This window comes from Lingula anatina, chromosome 1 (genome assembly GCF_051362555.1).
Source record: "Lingula anatina isolate TDL-2025a chromosome 1, LinAna3.0, whole genome shotgun sequence".
NCBI lineage: Eukaryota > Metazoa > Brachiopoda > Lingulata > Lingulida > Lingulidae > Lingula > Lingula anatina.
The window spans coordinates 36,868,969-36,892,869 of NC_141767.1; the positions used below are offsets into that span (position 1 = coordinate 36,868,969).

Here is a 23,901-nt window from a genome sequence, read left to right on the forward strand (position 1 = left end):
TCTAGCTGGTAATAGTTGTGCACTAGTATTCCTATGGCTGTTTCTATGGCAAATGAGAGCCATCTTGGATTTTTCAAAAAGTCCAAGGGAACTTGTTTGCTATTTGACATATATGAATAAAATGGGTAATAAGGGTGTGGAAAACTCTGAGAAAATAATTTATTTGATAAAAATCAACATAGGTATATACATATTTCTAAAGAATTCAATAAATTGGCGGCCATTTTGGATTTTTTGGCCAAACGGTAATTTTTTTCCGTGGGCTACGGCTCTAATTTGATTTAGAATATCAAAAGGTACCCACATGCAAAATTTGGTGCTTTTATCCGCCGTGTCACGATTTTTTCCTTAAGCCACCGGACTATTAGGCCTATGCGTCCCAAGTTACTTTTAAATCAAAATGAAGAGATTAAAAAACTTACACATTTAATTATTTATTCATTTTTACTATACTTTTAAATGTGCTATTTGACATATGAATTCATCTGTAACCCCCCCCCCCCAAAAAAAAAATCTGTTCTTTCCATCGGTCTTTAATATATCCCTGATCAAAAACGTCAGTTGCAAAAAGACTCCAATATGCATAAACAACGGTAATCTTTTTTTTTTTTTTTTTTTTTTTTTTTTGCATTCTGCCATCGGAGATATGGTTGCTTTCCTGCGCTTGCTACGAACATGTTCCGTCAAAACAAAAGACAAAAATGTAGCTCACTGAACCGGCTGAACTGCCGCTTGTCAGTGTCCATGAACACTCCTTGACTTGTCTCGTTATTTGTGTTAGCGAGGAATTATGGGTAATACAATCTTGAGTGGGGAAGCGGCGACAACGCTCCAGCAAATTACATGTCAAACAATAAGATCAATAGAACTGGCACGCAAAAATGCAAGTGTTTGAGTAATGAGTTAAATTAGTAATGCATTTCTTGGTGTTTTGAGACCATCTATAACTATGTAAAAGTCGATTTCTTCTCTCCATTAGACCCTGCATTTGCTAAAAACGACTAAGCGAGGTGAGAACGTAAACAACTGCAAGCGTTGTGGACAAGCTAGAAGCACGGTAAGTGTGAACAGATGAAGCTGTAGGAATAATGTTTTCACGATTCGTCTTTCACGATTTTTTTTTACTTTTTTTCTGCATGCAAAACACCAATTGGCGGCCTATTTGACAACCGCTGGGCAAGTTGTACGTAGAAACAAGTTCAACGACTTCTAGTACATGTAATTACTATACAAGTACTCGTACATGTAGCCTACTATTCGGTTATGGTCCAAGATATATTAATAACAGCTGTGATATACAATGACTAAAGACTGATTATGTCAAAGCACAATTAAGTATATTGATCTTGGTCTCTTCACTACATTTTATATGTACTGTAATTACATGTTTGAGAACCTGAGAGTTGCAATTAAGGGATCCAAAGAAGATATGCACAGGGGTTTTAAAGTTAATTTAAAAGTCAATGTGTTATTTTAAAAATAGCTCCTAAAAATTTAGCTTTCAGAATGATTTCACAGAGCCAGATATCACCAGGCCCATTTTCAGCACCTTGGCTTTCAGTTATCAGAAACAGTAGCTAGTTGCTGATAAAATAGCTAGTTTAGAATAATCTCTTCGAGCGCGTTCAGAATAACAGACTAACCGATCCGCAGATCATATATGGCCGACCTACTTGAATACTTGTTGTGTAATCCCTGGGGGGGGGGGGGGGGGGGGGGAATCTATTCACTGTCTAATGGGGGATGAAGTGGCAAGCTTTTTAGTGGGTCGCCATACTTGATCTGCAGATATGTTATTCCGCTTTTCTGAATGCGAGTGGTGTCCAGAATAAACAGATTGACCAGTTGCAGTATGATGATGGCATATGAAATGTGTTGAGATGCATTAATTGTAAATTGTGGCTAATAAAATCTCATTTATCAATTTTTTTCAAGACGGGTGCTGATAAATATGGATTGACAGAGGAAAAAGACTTAATTGTCTCATGATTTGGACTCCTGTTCTAATATTGTGAACAGGTTGTCTTAAGAAAACAACATGAATGAGGATAAGGAAGAGAATGCTTCAAATGGTAAGATACTTATGAATTTGCCTGTTTTAGAGATTCCACATAAGAATATCCGCAGTAGGCAGGGGAGTATCCATTGTTTTATTAAGGAATATGGCAACGATCTTTCAATTTACCCCATCCCATTTTAAAGTATATTTATCAAGAAGTGTCTTTCGGAGCCTGTATATGTTTGCATATTTTTGTGTGTTTGCATGTGTGTATGTGTGTTTGTGTCCTAATAATATACTCAAAGCGGGGATGGGTATGAGCATGTGTAAAGAGGAATAGCAGCAGGTTCATTAGTCCAAGGTGATGGACCTTGATATTTCTATAAAAGTACTGCTTTCATGTGTTACTATGACAAATGTGAATTTTTAAGAGGTCTACTAATGAGCATAAGAAGAAAAGAATAAGGTAAAAGAAGGGAAGCAAATTTAAGAGTTTACCAAGGAAGCCATCTTAATAGTTATTATGTTGACAGTGGTTTAGTTAGAAGCTATAGTACATGTACCAACCTTATAACACCTGCCTAAATACCTGAAACAATTCCATAAAGGTGTAATACGATTACAAAAAATATTGTGTATATTTATTTCCTTTATTGCTTGTTTCTTTTATAGCTTCTTTGGGGACTTCCAGTAAAGGTAAAGATCGTCCTCCTAGGAATAGATTCAAGGAATCTATAGAAAATCTCCTGTAAGTATTGTAGCCCAATATGTCATCAGTTGCTGTTTGAAGATTGAAATTTCATAAAATAATGTGAACCATATTAGGACAGCTTATTTATTATCCCCCACCCCCTTTTTTTTCAAAAAGACTGTATCAGCTCCTGGTTATTTTATTGATATGTAATTTTATTGAATGAATTGTTACTTTCTCCTTTTGCTCTTACTGGTAAGTCAGTTTCTTATACAGTGGACCTTAATCTTTTGTAATAATAGATATTTATGACAAGAGAAGTTAGTTTGATAAATAATACTGCTGGCATTTGTGCAGCTTTTCTTTATAAGACTAGCCTTTTTTATGGAATAACAATGCTGCACATGAATAAAATTCGGTATTGGAACTTTTTCCAAAGGCGATCATCCGATGCTCGTCTTCAGAAAAATGCACAAAGCGAAAGAGATCCGGGGCTGCCCCCCAGGAGAAGTAAAACTAATTTATTACCACGTTTTGATATGGCTGATGAGAAAGAAGATAACACAGCAAGTAATTCAGTAGCAGGTAATTGATCAAAATTTTAAATTTTGAAACTGCGTATTTAAAAATGTTGGAAGCTGTATGCCAGTGTTATTATATTCTTGTGTTAGCACAACATTGAATAGGCAAAGGACACATAAAGAATAAGTAAGACTTTGTCTTGTTACATGTAGCTTAAGTAAAATGAACTTGGTTTACTGTGTATTATGAAGCCTTCTTTTTAAAAATTCATGAGCAGATCAATCGGAAGCAAGTGGAACAACCAGCAGGACTGATGTAAACTCTCAGAAAAATCTGTTAAATATAGGGGTACCTTTGTCAAAGCAGCCAAGGCTAGAAATGGGGAAAACAGGTTTGTTTTCTTTGTTTGTTTTGATTTCCACGATAACTGGCTTTAAGCTTATTATTTATATATAAACATTCATAAGCTTAACCAATTAGCTAAGTTGATATATACGTATATTGACATCCTTGACCAATTTTATAAGTAAGAAGGATAAATGCTTTGATTGTATCCAATTTTTCTGGACTATTATCAAATGAACATTTTTCAAATATGTGCTTTTTATGTAGGTTCACCATCAGAAAATAGTGATTTAACTCCAAGAAGAAATGAAAGAATTTATGTAGGTACCTTAATGTCTGTGTTTATTAGCCTTATTTAAATTACATATGTGTGTGTTTAAAGTATGTATTAGCTGACTTAATCCTCGATGAGAATATTTACTTATATTTGTAAAAGGTGCTAAGAAAAAATAAAATTCTATATCCCATTAAGTTTTCCCCTGAAGATAATGATGAATTGAGAATGTTTGACAATCACCGAGCAAATATTTTTTGTTTGTTATCACAGACTGTCATACAAGTACATGCTACAGTATTTTACAGGGTCACATTTCACGAAATTGTAGTGGGAAGATATTGATAAAAAAGTTTTTTGATATATCAAATTTTTTCAATCCACAGGGTACAGCTGGCAGTCTAAGAAGTACTCCAAGCAACATGTTGGATGAGGACCTTACTTCTGAAAGGGTAATATATAAGTGTAATTGAACAAAAGACTTTAACAGTATATGACATTGTTGTAAATGACCCAGTCATTGCATTATAATTAAATCTGCACTGTTCCAATTCAGTGAATAAGATACCAGTATGCCTTTGTAATATAGAAAATGGCTAGTGCACATGTTTATTCTTGAGGCCACAGACTGCTTGACTACAGTACAGTACAGTACAGTACAGTACACAAAAAATGAAAATTCCATTGGAAGTAGTAAAAAGGGATGAGGAACAAAGACAAAGCATACATGGCACTAGTAAAGCACATGTTTCTTGATGGCTGAGAAAAAATTTTTGATTGAATGTATGATAGTTCATGTGCTTTATTTTCAGAGTTTTGGCAGCAGCAGAGCATACACACCAAGAAAAAGACTCAATTCCATTCTGGGTGGAAATGTGAGCCCAGAACTCCGCTCTTATATTATAGAAAAGGTATAATAATGTAACAGTCTCATTTTGTGTGTGTTATTGTTCGTTTTTTAATCAAGTAAAAATGCAGGTTTATGAAAGATACCGGTAAACATCATTTGCATTTTGTCAGTGTTTGAGACTGAATATCATTGTAATAGAAGAGGATGAGGAAATAGTTTGTTGGTGTTCAATAGGACTTGGTGTTTTAAAAATGACTCCATTTTTTCAAAACCAAATTGGAAATTTGCTAGTTTTTAGCTTTTAGAAGCTCATGAATGGTGTATGTAATATTGTCCCACTTTTACCATCTTGCTTTATTTCTGCATGAAGTAATAAGAATTACTCCTTTAATATCTTCATTTGTTTTGGCTTTTTAGGAAGTAGTAGAAAGTCAACACAGAAAGTTACAAGTTGAAGTTACCAGTTTGCAGACTGAAAACAAGCTGCTGAAAGAAAAATATAATAGAGCTACAGGTGAGTGGTGGAAAGGGTTCTGTACTTTTTATCCATATGAGGAATGAAGAAATTTAAGGGTATGGAGGTAGCAGGCAGGAAATAAGGCTTTCTTTTAACACTGCTTAACCTTCATTGGTATCTTATTGGTGAATTTGGTGAAATTTTTCACATTGCATACAGTATATCTTTGCTTTTAGATTTATGTTACTGCTCAAACATGGCAAATCATCCATGTTTGGTCTATGGAACATTTTAAAATTTCTTTATTTTAAATGATAAAATTGCGTAATACTATGTGAATTAATATCATAATGTAAGTAAATTGTAATATCAGCACAAATAGTGAACCTGGAAAGACAACTTGCTGATGCCCAGCACAGAGTGGAACAAACAGAAGATGACCTGAGTGCTGAAATGTCCTCTATTAGAAAAAAGTCCAGAACAGAAGCAGACTCTGAAAAGCAAGACCTGCTGAAGCAAATTGCCAATCTCACAAAGGAAAATGAAATTCTCACAGCTGAGGTGAGAGGGTAAAGTAGATAATGTTTGAATGATAAGAGGAGAATGGCAATTTTAAAATGAGGTGAACTCAAGTCTGTCTCTGCCAATCTTAAAACATGCAGAAGTTGAACACAAACAAAAAATCAGAAAGAAGGAACTGCACCTTTTTGGTTATTTCATTTATTTATTCATTTTTTCACTTCACCTCTCCAAAACTGCCAAATCAATCACCTCACTTTGCTCAGTGAGGGATTATAATTCTTACGTGTATGTTACATATAATTAAAGTGTAAAATTGAAAAACTAATCAGAGTGCTTTTTTTTTTCAGAATTCTTCTCTTGAAAAACAACTGGATGCTGCAAGGAGAACCTCTGATATAGTTAGACAAGCTTCTGATAAGTCCAAGATTGTGGCTGCATACAAGGCAGAGTCTGCTTCTTTACGGGTATAAAATCATGCTCAGTTGGATTGCTAAAACTACTTAAATAAACTTGAATGTTCTTTCAGTTATTTACATTTCAAAATACACTAATGCATTTACAAATATTGATATTCTTTGATTAATACAAGCAGTGTAAGTGACACTAAATATGACTAAAAAGTTATGAATCTTAGTCTTTTTATTTTTCACTCAGGAGGAACTTAGTAAAGTCAAATCGTTGCTTAGTCAGAGTGATAAACAAAGGAGAGATGATGAGGAAAAAAGGAAAGAAAGTCTGCAGCAAATTGCCAAGCTGACAGAAATGAACAACTTACTAAAACAACAGTTAGAATTGGGCGGCAGTGCCTTGGTGGCAGAAAAACAGGTAAGATTCCTTGAAAGAAAAATATTTTGATGACAGAATGTAGCATATTTTTTATCACATATTTTCCATTATGTTTGATGAACATGGTTTCATTTTCATGTTTCATGATTTTTTTTCAGGTATATTGTCAGACTCACGATAACTGGATTAATCCCACATGATTATATATATATTGCTTGCTCTTATCAGTCTTGATAGCTATTATTATCAAAAGTAAATGAAAGTTTTATGTACACTTATGTGTACTTCACTGATTTATTACCTTTATTGCCTGTTAGCTGTTTAGATTATGTTGATACTATGCATATATGTCATTTAAATGGGTCATTGATTGATGATATAGGTAAAGTCTCTAGATGTGCGTCTCAAAGTAACAGAAGAACGTCTGCAACAAGAGAGGGCAGACCGTTCTGTTAAGCTGTCTGAGGTGGAAGATAAACTCCTCAAGGAAAATGCTAAGTTCCAGGTAGTTTTTGTATTCACTCATACATGTTTGATACACCAGAATGTTTTATTTTAGGAGATTTTTCTTTGATTTATTATGTAACATTCTTAAGTTTCATTTTCAATATTTTTTTAACATTAAGGAATTTTCACAGTTGATAATCTCATACAGCTTCTGTTTTTTTATAGCCAGATGTAGAAACAATTATTGACATACTGTTGTTTTGGTGTTATTTTGATCTTACACATTATGAGTTATCAAGTTTTTTTGTTATATGAAAATTAAGACATAAGTACCATGATTGATTTTTTTTATATCATTGATGTGGAGATATTTGGTGAGTGGTGCATACTCAAGAGGGGTCTCAAGCCTCTCTACTTTTAGTTCAAATGTTTAATCAGGATATATTAAGTTTAGTTTTGATAAAGTTATGACTTGAATATAAGATTGTTATCAACTTCTTATGCCTTGGGTATTGAATGTGTAGGTTGCTGCAAAGGAGGCTAAGAGGCAGTTACATAGAGAAAAAGAGAAGGTCAAACATTTAGAACAAAAACTGTCTTCTCTGAAAGATCAGTTAAAACAGTATGGGTCTGGTGATGAGTATGGTTCACCATCAAGAACAAGTCCTAGCAAAAAAGATGAAAGTATTCAGTATTATGACCAGTCACCTGAAGTGGAACACCAGAAGGTTTGCTTTGTTGTAGAGTTCCTGTAACCCACTCTTCTTTTGTTGCATCTTTGGTTTGAGGTGCACTAATTGCTGTTGATACTTTCACCTTTTAACCCATTTTCTGTTCATCTTTTTCAGTTTGGAGTGTATTGCTCTTTATGGTTAATATGACGTTTACTGTCTTTCTTATTACCGTTTTTCCTTGCACAGGTGTCCTCAGAGTTGTATTACACATGTACATGTAGAAGTCTTATATGTTTCACTTACTTACCGGGTATATGGTGTATTTCAGAGTCTTTCAATAGAATTCTGTTTCTGCTTTTTCTTTTTCTGTGTATGACACTATTTTGACTATTATGTTGTTGATTATGTACATTTCTGCTTCATTTGTCTCATAACTTTTGTTCTTTATTTGACTTTTCATTACCTATTGTAACATTATTGCATATTTATTATTTCTTTTAGCACTGCTTAAACTCTGTTGGTATCTTATTGGTGATTTGGTGAAATTAACCCTCTTCTTGGTGAAATCACTAATCCCAATATAGGCAGGGAAGACCATGCTGCAATGTTAAATCAAATATTTCTTTTTCAAATGACTTAAATCATGGATTTGCTATGGTCTGCCTTATTTGATCCATCATTCACTCCTCACACTTCATGGATGGAAATCATCTGAAATAGCCTAAAATGAGGCCATCAGCACAGAGATTAGAAAACGTGAGAATTTGCCTGAGTTGTGGTTAACCATAAAGCTTTGATTGGGTGAAACTGTTACATGTGCCAAGAATATTGTCTTAGGAAGTATGTAATACAAAAGCAAAATTCAAAACATGGTGAATATTTACTGTTGTGCAAAAGACTATAATTTTACAGAGCATATATTTAAGAGTTCTAAAACAACCAGAAAATATCTGTGGATAAATTTTGTCAGCTTTTACTTATTGCACACTGCATTCACTAGTCTGCCATTATCACTGGCCCCACTCTCCTTCCAATTCCTGAAAAGTTTTACCTGATTTTACACTAAGTTGTGAGACTTTGGGCTATCTTGGATGATTTTCACTCCCAGATGAGGCAAGCTAACTACAAAATTTTAAAAGGAGTACACAACTTTTATTGAAAAAGATATCAGTTTGATTCAATATATTTCTCTTTTAGTTTATAATGTTATTTTTTGTATATATATTATATTTATTTAAATGTATTGTTGACAATACTTGGAAATGAAGTGATATTTGAGGCATACATCATTGATAGGCAATGCTTTATGATGATTCCAGGACCTTTCTGTTGAAAAGAAACTCTATGAGGACAAGTTCAAGAGACTGACTGAGGAGTTGGATGATAAAACCAAGGAAATGCAGGAGCTGGAAATGACTTTAAAGCTGTATGTTTTGCTAACTTTAAGTGACCCTTTGAAAATGATACAAAGATTTCAAATGATGGGACTGGGACATTTGACTTTAACAGAATTTTGATTGTTGAAATAACTGTGCACACCATAAAAAGTTGAATGTTTGCTTATGTATATACCTTAAAATTGTAACAAAGGTTTAGTGCTCTTTTAGATTTTTATCGTTGAGTAAAATTTTGAAAAGTTAAATGAGTGAATTTGATCCCTATTTCAATATTAATGTGATGATTTTATGACATTTCAAATATTTCCTTTTTCCCTAATAGTCAGATCAACAGTTTGGTAAAAGAAAAACACGAAACTATCACAAAAGTAAGACACCTGGAGGACCAAGTAGCTGGCCTGCAAGCTGAAAATACTTCTCTAAAGGCTGGTCTGGACAGTGGCGTCTCAATGGCTGCCAATGCTGATAGTGTGGGGTCTGTGCACTATGAAGGTAAAGAACACAAACTCTACAGTCTTCATCTGTTCTTGTGTCCTTATTTTAACAGCTGGCAGTTCTATGTTGGGCACTTCATGTTTCAGCTCTGAGGCAAAAAAAAAAAAAAACACTCACACACACACACAAAAACATCTTGCTTCTCAACAAGAATGTTTCAGATCCAAGAGTACAGAAAATGTAGAAAAGTATCTGGAAAATGATAAATCATCTGTCTACAATCATATTTGATGATTTATATGAAAAATTCAGAGTTTTGAAGTATGTTTTGTTTTCAGTGTATGTTGATATGTGGGAAATGAAGTGAAATTCCTGTACAAATTAATTTATATAAATGCCTGTTATGTTTATATTGCAGTTCAAATAGAAACTTTAAAAGGTGAAATCAAAATCCTAGAAGGGAAGATAGCACAACAGCAGCGGAACATTAAGCTTTTGGAGGCTGAAAAAGAAACCATCGTCACACAGTTAGATACCAAAGAGCATTCTCTAGAAGAAGCACTGCGAGAGCTTGAAAATTATGGTGCGCAGCAAGAACATGGAGAGTCAGACAGGAAGCAGCAAAAAATTGATAGACTAACAGCTGAGGTAGATATTTTGCTCTGCTTTGATGGAACTCTTAGACCCCATTTCCATAGATTTTAGATTGATCTATCCCTGTGGGGAGTCTCACTAGATTACTGTCAGCTTAGCCAGCTTAAGCGTCTGTCCCGCCTACTAAAAGCTGTAAGGGGGTAATTAACTATGGTGCGCACTCGGCTGACTGCAAGTTAGCGTGATCCCCCAGGGAGTTAGGTCGATCTAAATCTAAATCCCTGGATCGATCTAAATCTCTGGGAATGCACCCTTAGATATCTCCTAGTCATATATTTTATGGTTACTGTTTACAATTTGTACAAGTCTTAATTTCGGTCTTCTAAAGTTTGAGTGGTAAAAAGATTTATTAAGTATACAATGTATATATTAAGCAAAGTTGAAGTTGCTTTTCACTTATTAGATTTTAAATATTCAGTTTATAGCAATACCTTGTAAAAAAAAACAAACTTTTTCATGAAAGATTGAATGCAACTGAAAAGAAATATTTACAAGAACATTGAGTTTTCAGCAATGCTACTGCTGTTTCCATTTAAAACATTACTATTCAGTTTGGTAAGATGTAAGACTCCTGACACATTGATGATCTATTATTTTTTATGAATAGAATCACAGCATCCAGTCTGAGCTGCGTGAGTGGCAGATGAAGCACCGGCATTTAACAGCAGAGAAGCAGCAGATGCAGGACCAGATGGACAAGTTGAAGAAAGAATTAACTAGATTAAAACAGAATTGGGAGAACCAGACTGCAGAACATGCAGAATCTTTTGTAAGATTTTATTTTTCATAATTGAAAAATTGCTGTTGTTGTTATTGTTTCATTTTTAATTGTCACTCTATACTAGCTGCAGTCTGTTCATGTTAACCCTCCAGATTGCTCTAACTTGAAATCTGATTCACTGTTACAGTTTTGCTTCAGGCATCTGTTCATATATGTGTCAAGTTTCCCACAGTAACAAATAGAGAATGACTCATCTGGGTTAAACTTATCAAAATCTCTTGGAAATGGCTCAAAATGCAAAACTGGTGTGAACAATTATTTTGTCAGTTTTTTATTTATTTATCTCATTTTACTGTGTAATTTCATCATTTTAATGTTAAAACACAAAGTCATAAGCAGCACCAAAGTTTTCTATGTATGGGATTTTTTTAAAAATGTGTCTTTGAACAAGTTGCTGTTATGTGTACATCTTTTTTACAGTATATATGTACACTACACAGACGATGTTTCTAAGTTGCCTTTGTATTGCATCAGACTTAATTCAACTATCATTATCTGCATGTCATTTTTATGATATTCTAGAAACTTGAGCTCCAGAGTGAGATTCATGAAAAAGAAATGCAAATCCTGAGCCTCAAGTCTCAGTTCATGCAGAATGAAGATGAACTACAGATGACCAGGCAGGAACTGATCCTGGAGCAAGAAAATTTGATACATATGAAAAAAGAGGTTTGTTTCCTTGCTATTGTAATGATGTAATACATTTACCCAAAGAGATTTAATAGGCAAATTGTTCATGTGTCTGGTAGATATAAAAAGTCTTATATATTCACTTTACTTGACATTTTATTTTCTCTTCTTGTCATGGAAATTTGCTGAATAATTATCTTTGGTTTTTAAATCAATAGGTTTTTGTCAGGTATTATTATCATTGCCATAAATGAAAAAAAAGTGTTTTTTGATTCTTGGATTCTGTGAATTTTGTAATAGAATTCTTTGGTATTAATGTTGATAACATGTAATTTTAATCAGTTGAAAGCATCGCAGATATTACTGCCAATTTTTCTGGTCTTTTGATAATATGTTTCTCTTTCTTGTCTAGGTGGAAAATCTACAGTCCTTGCTACACCAGGAGAAAGAACAAAACAAACTGCTGCACAATCAAGAAAGTGATTTACAGGCTGAGATAAAAGCACTCAAAGATAACTTAAAATGGAGCAATAAGGAATTAAATGAAAAGTCTAGAGAGGTATGCTCTTTTTGAGAAATAGGTTAGGTCACTTTGAATTTTTTAATTCTTGTCTTTGTAGTGTTGAAGACATTAAGGGCATTTTGGTTAATATACAGCTTTCAGTTGTGAAAAATGCTTGATTAATTTCATGCAAAACTGTCGACAGCCTTCAAAAAAGTAAGCGTTTAGTCTAAGCATCATGAATATTTTTGTCAATAAGCTGCTCAGTTTTCAGCTTAGATATGATGAATTTATCACATTTTTCCACAAATAGGTGGTCACTGAAATGGAGACACTTAAACATTTGCTTGAATCAAAGGAGGCCAGGATTGAGAAACTTTCAGCTACAATAAGGTAAGTTCTGATTATGCTACCATGTGCCCAATGTAATTCTTATTTTATTGAGCATGTAGTTGAGGTATTGCAATGAAACAATCACAGTGCAATTGTTGCCATTTAATTCTGGTAACAACACTGTTGCAATACAACTATAATGGTAACTCCATTGTTGCAATGTAACTATGGTAACTCCATTGTTGCAACATGACACTGTCAATTTGATTGTTGCTCTGTATCCTTGGTAACTACTTTATTATCCCATAATGCATTTGCTTACAGATCAAAGAAGAAAAACATGAATTGTGATCAGTAAATGACTTATGTGCTTTCAAGTACTTTGTTTGCTGGTCATAAGGTTATTATTTTTATTTTTCCAGCCATCAAAAACAGGACTTGGATTCCCTGAATAGGCAGATTGAGAGGCTGAAAGAAGAGAGTGCCAGCAAGACTGAGGAGATTGAGAAACTTACATTTGGGATGGAACAGAAGGTATTAATGTAATTTTGAATGTTTGGGAATTTAAAAAAATGCTTATTTGCACATTGATGTATTTGCTCATTTTCATTTAAGTGGCACATCAGAGTAGGATGCACAAAATATTTGAATGTTTTTATTTATTTTTTCTAACAGTATTTTAATGTATTCTGAGATATATTTGTCTCGGCATGAAATTTGTTTATACATTTAATTTTAAAATAATTATCCATTTATTTTGGGCTCCTACTTGTTCAGAGAAGGCATCTATATTTTTATCCTTTTTATTTATTTTCCTTCTCTAACAATATATTTTATGCACATACAGGCCTTGGAAATGTCATCTGCAACTGAAGTGAGCCAGTATCTCACCAATGAGAGAACCAAAATTCAGATGGAAAAATATGAAGTGGAGAAGAAGCTTGCCAAACAAATTGAGATGCTTGAGGAAAAGAGACTGGAGATAGGAGAACTAACAAGAAAGGTACATTTGAGGTTTTAAAAAATATTTGAAGTCTTACACTGTACACTGAAAAATGACATTTATATAGTTACTGTATATACAGTGCTTTAAATTATTGATCAATTTGAACACTTTCATCTTTTCCACCATATCAGACTGAATTTATTTGTTTCTGTTTTTTTTCTTTTTTCCAACATTTTAATAAGTTTTGGTTATTGGAAAACTTGTCTTCAGTTTTGTTGTTTTGCAACTGTAAAATAGAAGTTAAGTGTATAAGATTTATTTTGATGTTTTCAAATTTATATTTAAAATTTGTGTTGTTTGCACCACAAGATGTAAGGTTGATGATTACATGTGTGACTTAACTTCATCATCAATTTGTTATATGTGTGGTATAGTTGACCAAATCGTTCACAGATAATTCTACTCCACAGATATATTAGTGGATCCAGATATACTTCTAAGCCTTAAAAAATCTTTTACAGCTTGAAACAGAAGAAGACAGACACAGTATGACTGAAGAGATGCTCAAAGAGAAAGAGAATCATATTGTGAGTTTGGAGACAGATATGCATCGTCTGCGCAAGAAAGTATCCCAGTTGGAAGAAGAAACCAGGCAGCTGCAGGAAGAAAGTAAAAAGTGGAATACAATTAGTTCTGGTTTGGAAAAAAGGCTAACTGCTGCCAAATTAGAGGTAAATATCATGGTAGGAAATTATTAACAAAAGAGAAACAATCTTGGATTCTTTTGTCTTCATCAAAGCATTTTCTCTGCTCCAAGCAGACATAGTTTAAAATTGTCATTTTTAAATTAAAATTTTACAATATATATATAGGCCACTTTTCATTTTCTCATTCATTACTATGTTTTTTAGGTTTCTGAAGCAAAGAGTGCATCCAATCAGTTGGGACAAGAATATGGTATGGCCTCCAAGCAACTTGATTTAGTTAAACAGGAATATGAACTTGCAGTTGTAACTCTTGAAACAGAGAAAAGCGCTGCTGGAAAGCTCAAGGTAATTAAAATTTTTGTTTGTTAATTGGTACATGTAGTCATTGGTTTATTCTGGGTTTTTTAAGGTTGACCTGTTTTTATATATTTTTCCAAAGAATATACTGATGTCTTTGATGCAGACTTGTATTTTTGAAAAAGACAATAGGCAAACATAGGTTCAGGTCTGTTGCTTCATATCCACTTTGCCTTGATCTGCATCTCTGAGTATTTGTATTATCCGAGCCTAGTCGCTCATTGTATCCATGGTTTTTCTTTTACCAGGAACAGATTAGGGCTGATGAAAATAAGATCAGTAGATTGGAAGAAGAGTTGAGGTTTTCACATGAAAGAGTTGATAAATTAAATGGCCAGTTGTCGGCTAGCCAGGACATGGTAGAGCAGTTGAAAGGAGACAAGCAAAGTTTATATTCAGGTAAGAATCTGTAAAACCGTAAAAAGGTAATCTGTGTATTATTGTGTAAAAAGTATGAATGGAGGGCCATTATGTAGTAATTTAGAAGAGAGAAATATATAAGTATTGAGTGTTTTACGTAAGAATATGTGGAAATTGTGCTGTGAAACAGAACAGTTCCACTGGAGATGTACTATGAAACAAAGTACAACTACAACAGATATATAGATAGTACTATGAAACAGAACAGTACCACTACAGATATACCACAAAATAAAGTAGTACCACTACAGATTACTACGAACACCAATCAGTGAACTCTATTAAAATCAAGTATTGTGTACTTTCTTTATATAATTCACCTTCATTTTCATTTTAGATTTGCAAGAACTGTGTCACAAATTATCAGAGAAAGATGAATTAATTGGTCAGTTGCAAGAGAAGTGCTCTGAGACAGTTGAAACAGTACATAATGAATATGCAATGGAGAAGGTGAAGATATCTAGGCAAAAGGAATCTGTAGAAGAAGAACTAAAAAGAACAAAGTATGCCTTTTTTAAATATGTAAATATCATTTATATTTCTGATCTGAAAATTATAAGACATGATTTTTTATTTATTAATTAATTAATTTATTTATTTATTTATTTATTTATTTTTTTGACTGTCTGTTCTTTCTGCCCTCTTGAACAATTTGATTTACTTTTGTTTTATCAGACTTTGTCTTTGTGAATGAAGTCATCATTATTTTGTGCTTACACGCTGATTCTCTTAGAATATTGGCATACCTCCAGTTATTTAACAGTAAGTCATGTACTGTTTAATATCATTTAAAGGAATATTTTATGCTGTTTAATATCAGTTTTTTTTTTTTGTTTGTTTTTTTTTCAGATTAAAGATGAACTTGTATTTTATCCTTTTATCCCTGTTTTTCTTCTTTATTATAGAATGGAGCTGAAGGAGATGAAGGAGCAGCTCAAGCAGAAGGATATTCAGATGAATACTTATGGTAGAACCCTACTGGACCTGGAGGGAGAAACTAAGTATGTGGAGCTTCTTCTGTTTAACATAACCTGAGCTTCAGTTCACATGTGTTCTAGCTCCTTCATTTTAAGCCTTCATATTTGCACTCTTTTTAGATAAACGAACATATGTAAAAAAAATTGAAAGTTAAGAATTTGGCCCACATTAGTGTGTAGCCTGCTTACACATCATGAAAGGAGAATCAGAGAAGATAGAATATGCCACATGCTGTTTTGTCATAACTTTGGCTGCATGGCTGGTTATTGATTATTTCTTCACTTACAGAGCCAGGCAACAGCTGGAAAACAGGGCAACGGCCATGGAAATGGAAGTTCAGGAACTAAAGCAGCTGAACAGTGCTCTGAAAGCAGAGAAAGTGTCTCTAACAGAGAGCAATAGACACTTGCAGGTATCTCCTTCTCTCTCTCTCTCTCTCTCTCTCTCTCTCTCTCTCTCTCATATATTGTCAGTTGTTAAAAGAGGGGAGGGGAGATTTCAAATTTTGTCTACAGACTTTTTAAGAAAAGGGGATTTTTGTACACTTAGATCTTACAAAATCAAAGTTCAGGAATCATTTTTGGTGTGCGACTTTTGTTTGAAAAATAAAAAGTTGTAAACTAAACACTTAATGTTTAGGATGTGTTTTCAAAATTGGGTAAATTTAATGGTTTTTTTTTTTTTTTTTTTTTTTTGTTGGAGGGAGAAAACCAAACTCATTTCTTTTATGCTTTGTCCTATTACAAAAATAGAAAATTATATGCTCTAATTAACTCTTATTGATGTAAACCTGTTTAATTTAGGAAACTTCAGAAAGTGCAAAGGCTAAAATAGCCAGATTAAAGGAGACCATTTCTGAAATGCAAGAGAAGCATCAAAAGCAGACAGAAAACCTTAGGCAGAGTATGGCTGACAGAAATGTCAAACAAGAAGCAGAAATGTTGGACCGTAATGAAAAATACATTAAGGTGAGCTAAGTGGATCCATGTTGATATACCAGGTACACATTTAATCTCCAAACCATTATGTATATATATATAGTGCACATTTATGTTGTATTATGTTTTCAGCAGATCATAGAATATTTTGTGTAACTGTAACCAAATATAGACTTGTGCTTTATTGCATCTGCAAATAGTTATTTATACATCAACAGCTGGGCAGGTGGGGTGGGGATGGGGCTTTTGGGATGGGGTTGGGGGGTTGAAGGTGCCTTGTGATCAGTAGCGTTATAGTGCTACATTGTAATACAAACATCCATCTGCCTTGGCTCCCTTCATTTTTGTTCACACAGGTCACTTTGTGTGGTCATGTCAATGTAGTCACTGGATTTTGTATGTTCATAGCATTTCTAGGATTCTCACATCTTGGACACAATATCCAGAACTGGACACAAGAGGACACAAACATTAAACATTCATTTATTGCATAGTCCTCAACTCTGTTATTAACTTTTATCCAATCATATTATCTGACATCAAAACAATGATGTTGAAGTTGTTCTTTTATTATTTTTTCAGACAAATGCTACTCTGAAGACCTTAGAAGTGTCCCTGACAGCAGCAAATGAAACCAAGGAGCTCTATCTTCACAATAACAGACAATTGGAAAAGACCATAGACTCCTTAAAAACCCAGCTACATGAAGAGATCACCTTGAGAAAGTTGTCTGAGCAAAAGATTGATACTTATAAAACGCAGCTTGAGGAGGTTAAGAAGAGGAAGGTAAAGCCTTAGACACTCCTATGTACACTTTATGTGCATCTTGTCAAAAATAAATCTTTAATATTTTATTGATTACAATACTAGTATTTGCCCATACTACTCTGGTCAGTAAAAAGCCATGCATCTATCTGTTAGTTTAGATTATTATACTTACCTGTTGAATCAGAGAGAAAGGGCAGATTTTTAGGTCCTAGACTCACATTCAATTAGAAAAAAAAGTTTGGTTTTCCAACCATATGTATCTAAATTCTTGTAACATGGATGTATGTAAAAGAGAAACACATAATTTGTAGGTTACAGATGACCAGATAACCATTGACCTGCAGCAGAAGTTGAATGAGACAGAAAGGGCATTCAACATAGAGCACGAGAAACTTCAAAAATGTCGAGATGATCTCAGCAATATGGAGACCACTGCACATGCTCATGAATCTAAAGCGCAGTCACTGCTTGACCAGTTTAACACATTGCAGGTATGCATACCAAATAATGCTATACAGATAGAAAATTATTGATCTGAAATTGTGATATTTTATAGTTATCTTAAGTTTAAATGCCTTGGAAGCGAGATTTTGCAAATGCTAGTGACCATATGAAGAGCAATCAGCTTCTTCTGCTGAAGCTAGAGCTGGAGTTATTGTACCACCAGCGTTAGCGCTGGCGGTACACATGGTTTCGGTCCCGTCCGGATCGTTCCGCCGGCTCCGCCGGACGGCTACCGTTACCGCTTCTCCTCCTAGACGGTAAGGGCCCCCATACCCATCTCATGGATTTAGGTCACCTATAATCTCAACTCGTTCCACGTAAAATTTGGGCTTTGTCGGTATTGGGGTCTGGGTGTGGCACTCATTACAATGCACCCTTGTCTAAAAATGGCAAAATTAAATGCTAATTATCTACCCTACGGAAGGAGTTATGGGAAAAATTTCTATAGACGGCTTTCCAAAAGTCATATGTGTAGATTTCAAATATACCCTTGGATTTGACCTTTGACCTTTACTTCAAGGTCAAATGGGCCAAAATTTTCAAAAAAATGAAATTTTTTACGAAAAAAATTTTTTTTGCCCTGTTATTCAGACACTACACAGACTTAACCAATAATATTATTGGAAAGTGTTACCCTTCAGGTCATCTTTCATCTCCATGAATTTGGGGTCAATCGGTGCATTTTCACGGGAGTAGCGGCCATAAGATACCGAAACTGAAAACTGTCTCTAATTCGGGAACCGTTAATGCTAGAGACCCATCCTTTTTTGCATTTTGTAGAGCATGTAAAGCCCAACACTGAAGGTGGTCTCCGTTTTTTCCTATTCCATACGGTTTTTGAGTTACGCTGTATCAAAAAGTACATATTGGTGGTAAAAGCAAAATGTGCAGTACGGTAATGGATAATAAATTTTGAACTCTGGAAAAATAAAACATAAGGCTTGGCAAAGCAGACAACTTGTGTTCAAAAATGACATTATTTCATCAAATTTGAACTTCTGAAACTTCAGAGCACCTCCTATTTCAAGAATTTTGACCAAACTGACATTTTCTTTATTTTAATTAATTTTTTCTGTACGAAATTTAATGCACATTATGGTAACTCCAAAATTATAACATTTAGTCCCTTATATCTCCAAAACTGGCAGAGATAGGTCCATAGTTACTATTGAACTTGAATAGGAAGTCATATACTGGCAATCTATATGTGACCTTAAAATTGACCTTTGACCTACTTTTCACCATGAATTGAACTTTGCAAATTTTTCTTCCCTTTTATCTCCAAAACTGGCAGAGATAGGTCCGTAGTTACTATTGAACTTGAATATGAAGTCATATACTGGCAATCTATATGTGACCTTAAAATTGACCTTTGACCTACTTTTCACCATGAACTGAACTTTGCAAATTTTGCTTCCCTTTTATCTCCAAAACTGGCAGAGATAGGTCCATAGTTACTATTGAACTTGAATAGGAAGTCATATACTGGCAATCTAAATGTGACCTTAAAATTGACCTTTGACCTACTTTACACCATGAACTGAATTTTGCAAATTTTGCTTTTCTTTTATCTCCAAAACTGGCTGAGATAGGTCCGTAGTTACTATTGAACTTGAATAGAAAGTCATATACTGGCAATCTAAATGTGACCTTGAAATTGACCTTTGACCTACTTTTCACCATGAATTGAACTTTGCAAATTTTGCTTTCCTTTTATCTCCAAAACTGGCAGAGATAGGTCCGTAGTTACTATTGAACTTGAATAGGAAGTCATATACTGGCAATCTATATGTGACCTTAAAATTGACCTTTGACCTACTTTTCACCATGAATTGAACTTTGCAAATTTTGCTTTCCTTTTATCTCCAAAACTGGCAGAGATAGGTCCGTAGTTACTATTGAACTTGAATAGAAGTCATATACTGGCAATCTAAATGTGACCTTAAAATTGACCTTTGACCTACTTTTCACCATAAACTGAACTTTGCAAATTTTGCTTCCCTTTTATCTCCAAAACTGGCAGAGATAGGTCCATAGTTACTATTGAACTTGAATAGGAAGTCATATACTGGCAATCTAAATGTGACCTTAAAATTGACCTTTGACCTACTTTTCACCATGAACTGAACTTTGCAAATTTTGCTTTCCTTTTGTCTCCAAAACTGGCAGAGATAGGTCCATAGTTACTCTTGAACTTGAATAGGAAGTCATATACTGGCAATTTACTATGACCTTGAAATTGACCCTTGACCTATCTTACGAAGAACTTAAATTTGATTGTACCATATATATTTTTTGCAAAAGTTTAAAAATTCTTGTTGATTGCATTTTTACAGCTTGTCAAGCACAAAACTGGTGGCTGTGTCCCTTATTTTGTGTATGTGGGGGTCTATACGAATGCGCTTGCTCCAGCTGGTGGTACAATATTCGGAGGCGGTATCGCCTCTCTGATCCTCTAGTTCACATATATTGTTTCCACATTCATCCCTGGTAAAAATTCCAGGTGGAATTCATAATGTCCTTTTAACTGAAAACAAAAAGAGACTGCCATAAATGAAAAATGCCTGGACTTGAGGAATAAGACTTTAGGACAGATTTTACTCAAAATTATTATCTTGTGATATAAAATTAGTTACAGCATTCAAACAAAATAGTTGATAAAATGGTTTTTAGCATAGAACATTACATTTAGTGTATTTTTATTGTAGATCATTAATTTCAGCAGTGACAATTCTAAGAATAAGCAAAAGCTGGTGTTTGCTCTCTTCAAACAATTTTCAGTAATATTTAACCTCATTGTCAATAATATATCATTGAACTGTTGATTTTCCAGGCAGATTACAGTACTTTGAGGCAACAGTATGACAGTCTGAAGTACAGTTTAAGTGGTAAACATAAGAAAACAACCTTGGAACTAAAGCAGCAATTGTAAGTTGGTACACAGATTTAAACAAAACATTTTTGTTCAACCTGTTTATACTTACTGTTTATAAGAATTTGAGCCTTTAGAAATAAAGTACTCATTATTATTTCAGTATACAATATGGTGTATCATATACTGAAATTGCCAGCACAGTACAATGAGAGATGCCTGAATTTTTGTTTTCCACTTCATATTTCCAATGTAACGTTTTTTTTTCTTTTTCTTTTTTCAGAGACCATTTCATGAGTGAAAAAAATAAATTGAGCCTTCAAGTGCAAAACCTCACAGCAGACCTTGAACAGGCTCGAGACTTGGTGGCAGTCAAAAACAAAGAAAATTTGAAGATGCATAAGGAACATCTCAGTCTCCAGGAGAAGTTAAGTGAGGCTAAGAGTCAGCTGAGGGAGCTGCAGGACCAGGTGCTAGTGGAAGCCGACCTCAGGAAAAAGCTGGACAAAAGGTAATGAAAACATGCCCAAAACTATGAGGTTTTCATTTATTGGTTGTTTTATAAGTCTGTTGTGTAGGCATGCACTGCATTTCATCTTTTTGAAATATCAAAAGGATTCCTAACTTACTACGGGAAATGTGCACTTTCCTTGCTGTGGACATAACTTCATTTAGCAAAATTTCCAAGAAACACATCATTGTATTATTGTGAATATTTAAACATTGATATTACATCTCTTATTTTATTTTCAGGAACAATGACTTGGAGGATGATCTTATGAAACTACAACTTGTTGTTGGAAAGTTAGATCAAGATGATGAAGATACCAAAGACAGCAAAACTGATGACAGTATCAAGTAAGCACTATCACCTATGCCACACATAATATGTTTTTAGTATTTAGGTAACATTGGTCCCATACTTACCCTTGGACAGGGGCAATTCCGAAAATTCATCACTGTGTTTAGCTTTGAAGGTGATTATACTCTGATGTAAAATGGTAAATGCGCACCCTTGTTATATTTATTAGCCGGACTGCATGATATCAATGCCAAAGCCCACATATTTTGTGATGTAATTTAAACAACTTTTCCATAAACACCCATGTATACCCTATTCAAATACCTATGAAAAATACTATGCAATATATATGATTTTCTTTTCTGAGAGCACAGTTTGCAGGCCCGTAGCCAGCAATTTCAAAGGGGGGGGTTCTTTTTCTGAAAAAGTGGACCTTTTACCATATAATCCCCATGTACCTAGGTCCAATTTTACCCAGAGTGGACCTTTTTCCAGCAAAAAGGGGGGTTCTTTCGAACCCCCCTGGCTACGGGCCTGGTTTGATACATGTATCTTGGCAACATTTCTTTCAGTCCACTGAATACAATTTGGTTTATGTACTGCAGCTCTCTCAAAATGTGATCAAGAGTAACCTGACTGTGACACAACTCATTGCCCACTTCCCTAAGTAAACTTTAAAAATAACTAGTGTTCAATTAAATCCTGCTTGGCTTATAACAAGTCATTTACAAGTATACATTTTGTTGCACTTTCTAGGGCAGAAATTATCAGAATGCTGCAAGAGCTTAGCTTACAGCTGCACCTCCAACAAGAAACTAGAAGCCATAACGGTGACAATGCAAAAGAAATGCAGCTGCTTGAAATGTACAAGAACAAGGTAAAATCTATAGACAGATGGGTATTAACATTTTATGACACCATGATAAATGCACATATGATAATGGTATAATTATAGTATTTATATTTGGTTTTCTTTTTGCCCCACAATTTTGTTACTGTTAAATCTGGAAGGTACATATACAGTTTTACTGTAGATTTGCTAGACTCATCTAATATGTCATTTATGGGCCTGAGGTCAGGTGTGAAGTTCAGGTTAGTTGAGTAATTTTTACAGCAGTTGTTTATTTATTTTTTTTTTTATCTGGTGTTTGTTGTAATTTTCTTTACTTTTTGCATTTAGATTGATGGTTTTGAAATGGAGCTGTCCAGTGAGAGAGCCATGCACTCCCTTACCAAGGCACAGCTCCGCTCTCTGGAGGAAGACAATCAGAGACTTAGGATTCAGATGGCGCAAATCAAAAAGATGAGGAATACCACTATTGACAAGTAAGTTTATGTCTAACAGCCATTGCAGTTGGAATAAAAGGGAGATTTTAGTATAACAAAACTCGGGAGGATTGGTGGATGGGGGAGTGGGAGGGGTCAAATTGCTCTGCCATTTTTTCAGTAATTTGGATCCATCTTGTCATACATATGTTTTTTCATGATGTAGAAATATGTTATCAGGATGGGGTATTTAATTTCCGTCTCTTCTAATGAAACTCACAAATAGTCAAAAACATTTTTGAAGGAGTGTTTTTGATACCCATCAATTTTTGGGCATAAAATCTTTAACTTTAGAATATGTTTTTCTTTGTAACCTGAAATACCTGAACAGTTATATGTAGGAGATTTTTTCATGAACCCCTTATTGAAGTCAATGTGTACTTAAGCTAAATGAAAAATCAAGCACTTTAAAATGCCTTGTGGCATTTTATCTAACAATTATATATTATACCTTCTTTTCTCTTCAGGTCTAATAAAACTCACCTTGAAGAAATCAACGACATCATAGCAAGGTCACAAACAAGAGCCAAAGCCATGTTACCAACAGGAGAATTTAATCTCAGTATGACGGGCAGAGATGGAGATAATGCAGCAATGGCTGGCACTCTTCAGGGACTGGATTACTCACTAAAAATGAATGAATTTGACAGGATTCGGAGCCCCTTGAATAGTGGTGTAATGGTGGAAACATCACCAGGCAACATATATGAATGAAATGAGACTTGACACGAGACTCATTCGATAAATACTTGCAAGATTGTACTCTAGCAGGTGCCCAATAACTGCTGACTTTTCCTTTGAATTGCATCCATTTCACACTCATTACTCATTCCAAAGACACTTAAAATATGCATTACATACATCCTCACTCATTTTGTCATCTTTTTAATGGTTCAAAATTCATTCATATTTTTTGATACAATAACTGATATTTTTGCCTTTTGCATAGAATGCTGTTGACTGCTTTTATTTCTGATATATCAA

General features: G+C 34.3%; 1 protein-coding gene across 6 annotated transcripts; it reads left to right on the plus strand.

Moving 5' to 3' along the window:
• The first annotated feature begins 775 nt into the window (after positions 1-775).
• Positions 776-23,726, plus strand: LOC106162048 (uncharacterized). 6 transcript variants are annotated; one of them, XM_087000611.1, is made up of 39 exons: positions 776-794; positions 980-1,057; positions 1,936-2,072; positions 2,672-2,747; positions 3,130-3,275; positions 3,490-3,603; positions 3,825-3,877; positions 4,218-4,283; positions 4,644-4,742; positions 5,099-5,195; positions 5,512-5,699; positions 6,008-6,124; positions 6,315-6,485; positions 6,829-6,951; positions 7,418-7,621; positions 8,887-8,993; positions 9,287-9,456; positions 9,818-10,047; positions 10,661-10,822; positions 11,357-11,503; positions 11,877-12,023; positions 12,280-12,359; positions 12,722-12,833; positions 13,147-13,302; positions 13,767-13,976; positions 14,157-14,297; positions 14,558-14,708; positions 15,067-15,232; positions 15,635-15,730; positions 15,996-16,119; positions 16,511-16,675; positions 17,228-17,431; positions 17,725-17,904; positions 20,751-20,845; positions 21,073-21,300; positions 21,543-21,647; positions 22,348-22,468; positions 22,772-22,917; positions 23,385-23,726. In XM_087000611.1, the coding sequence occupies exons 3-39, from the start codon at positions 2,039-2,041 to the stop codon at positions 23,629-23,631; spliced, it is 5,178 nt and encodes a 1,725-aa protein (XP_086856737.1). In that variant the 5' UTR covers positions 776-794; positions 980-1,057; positions 1,936-2,038; the 3' UTR covers positions 23,632-23,726. The 6 variants fall into 6 exon arrangements, with proteins under 6 accessions (XP_086856737.1, XP_086856735.1, XP_086856738.1 ...); XM_087000610.1 differs by lacking the exon at positions 776-794 and adding an exon at positions 824-883; XM_087000609.1 differs by lacking the exon at positions 776-794 and having other exon boundaries at positions 801-1,057.
• Positions 23,727-23,901: the final 175 nt, after the last annotated feature.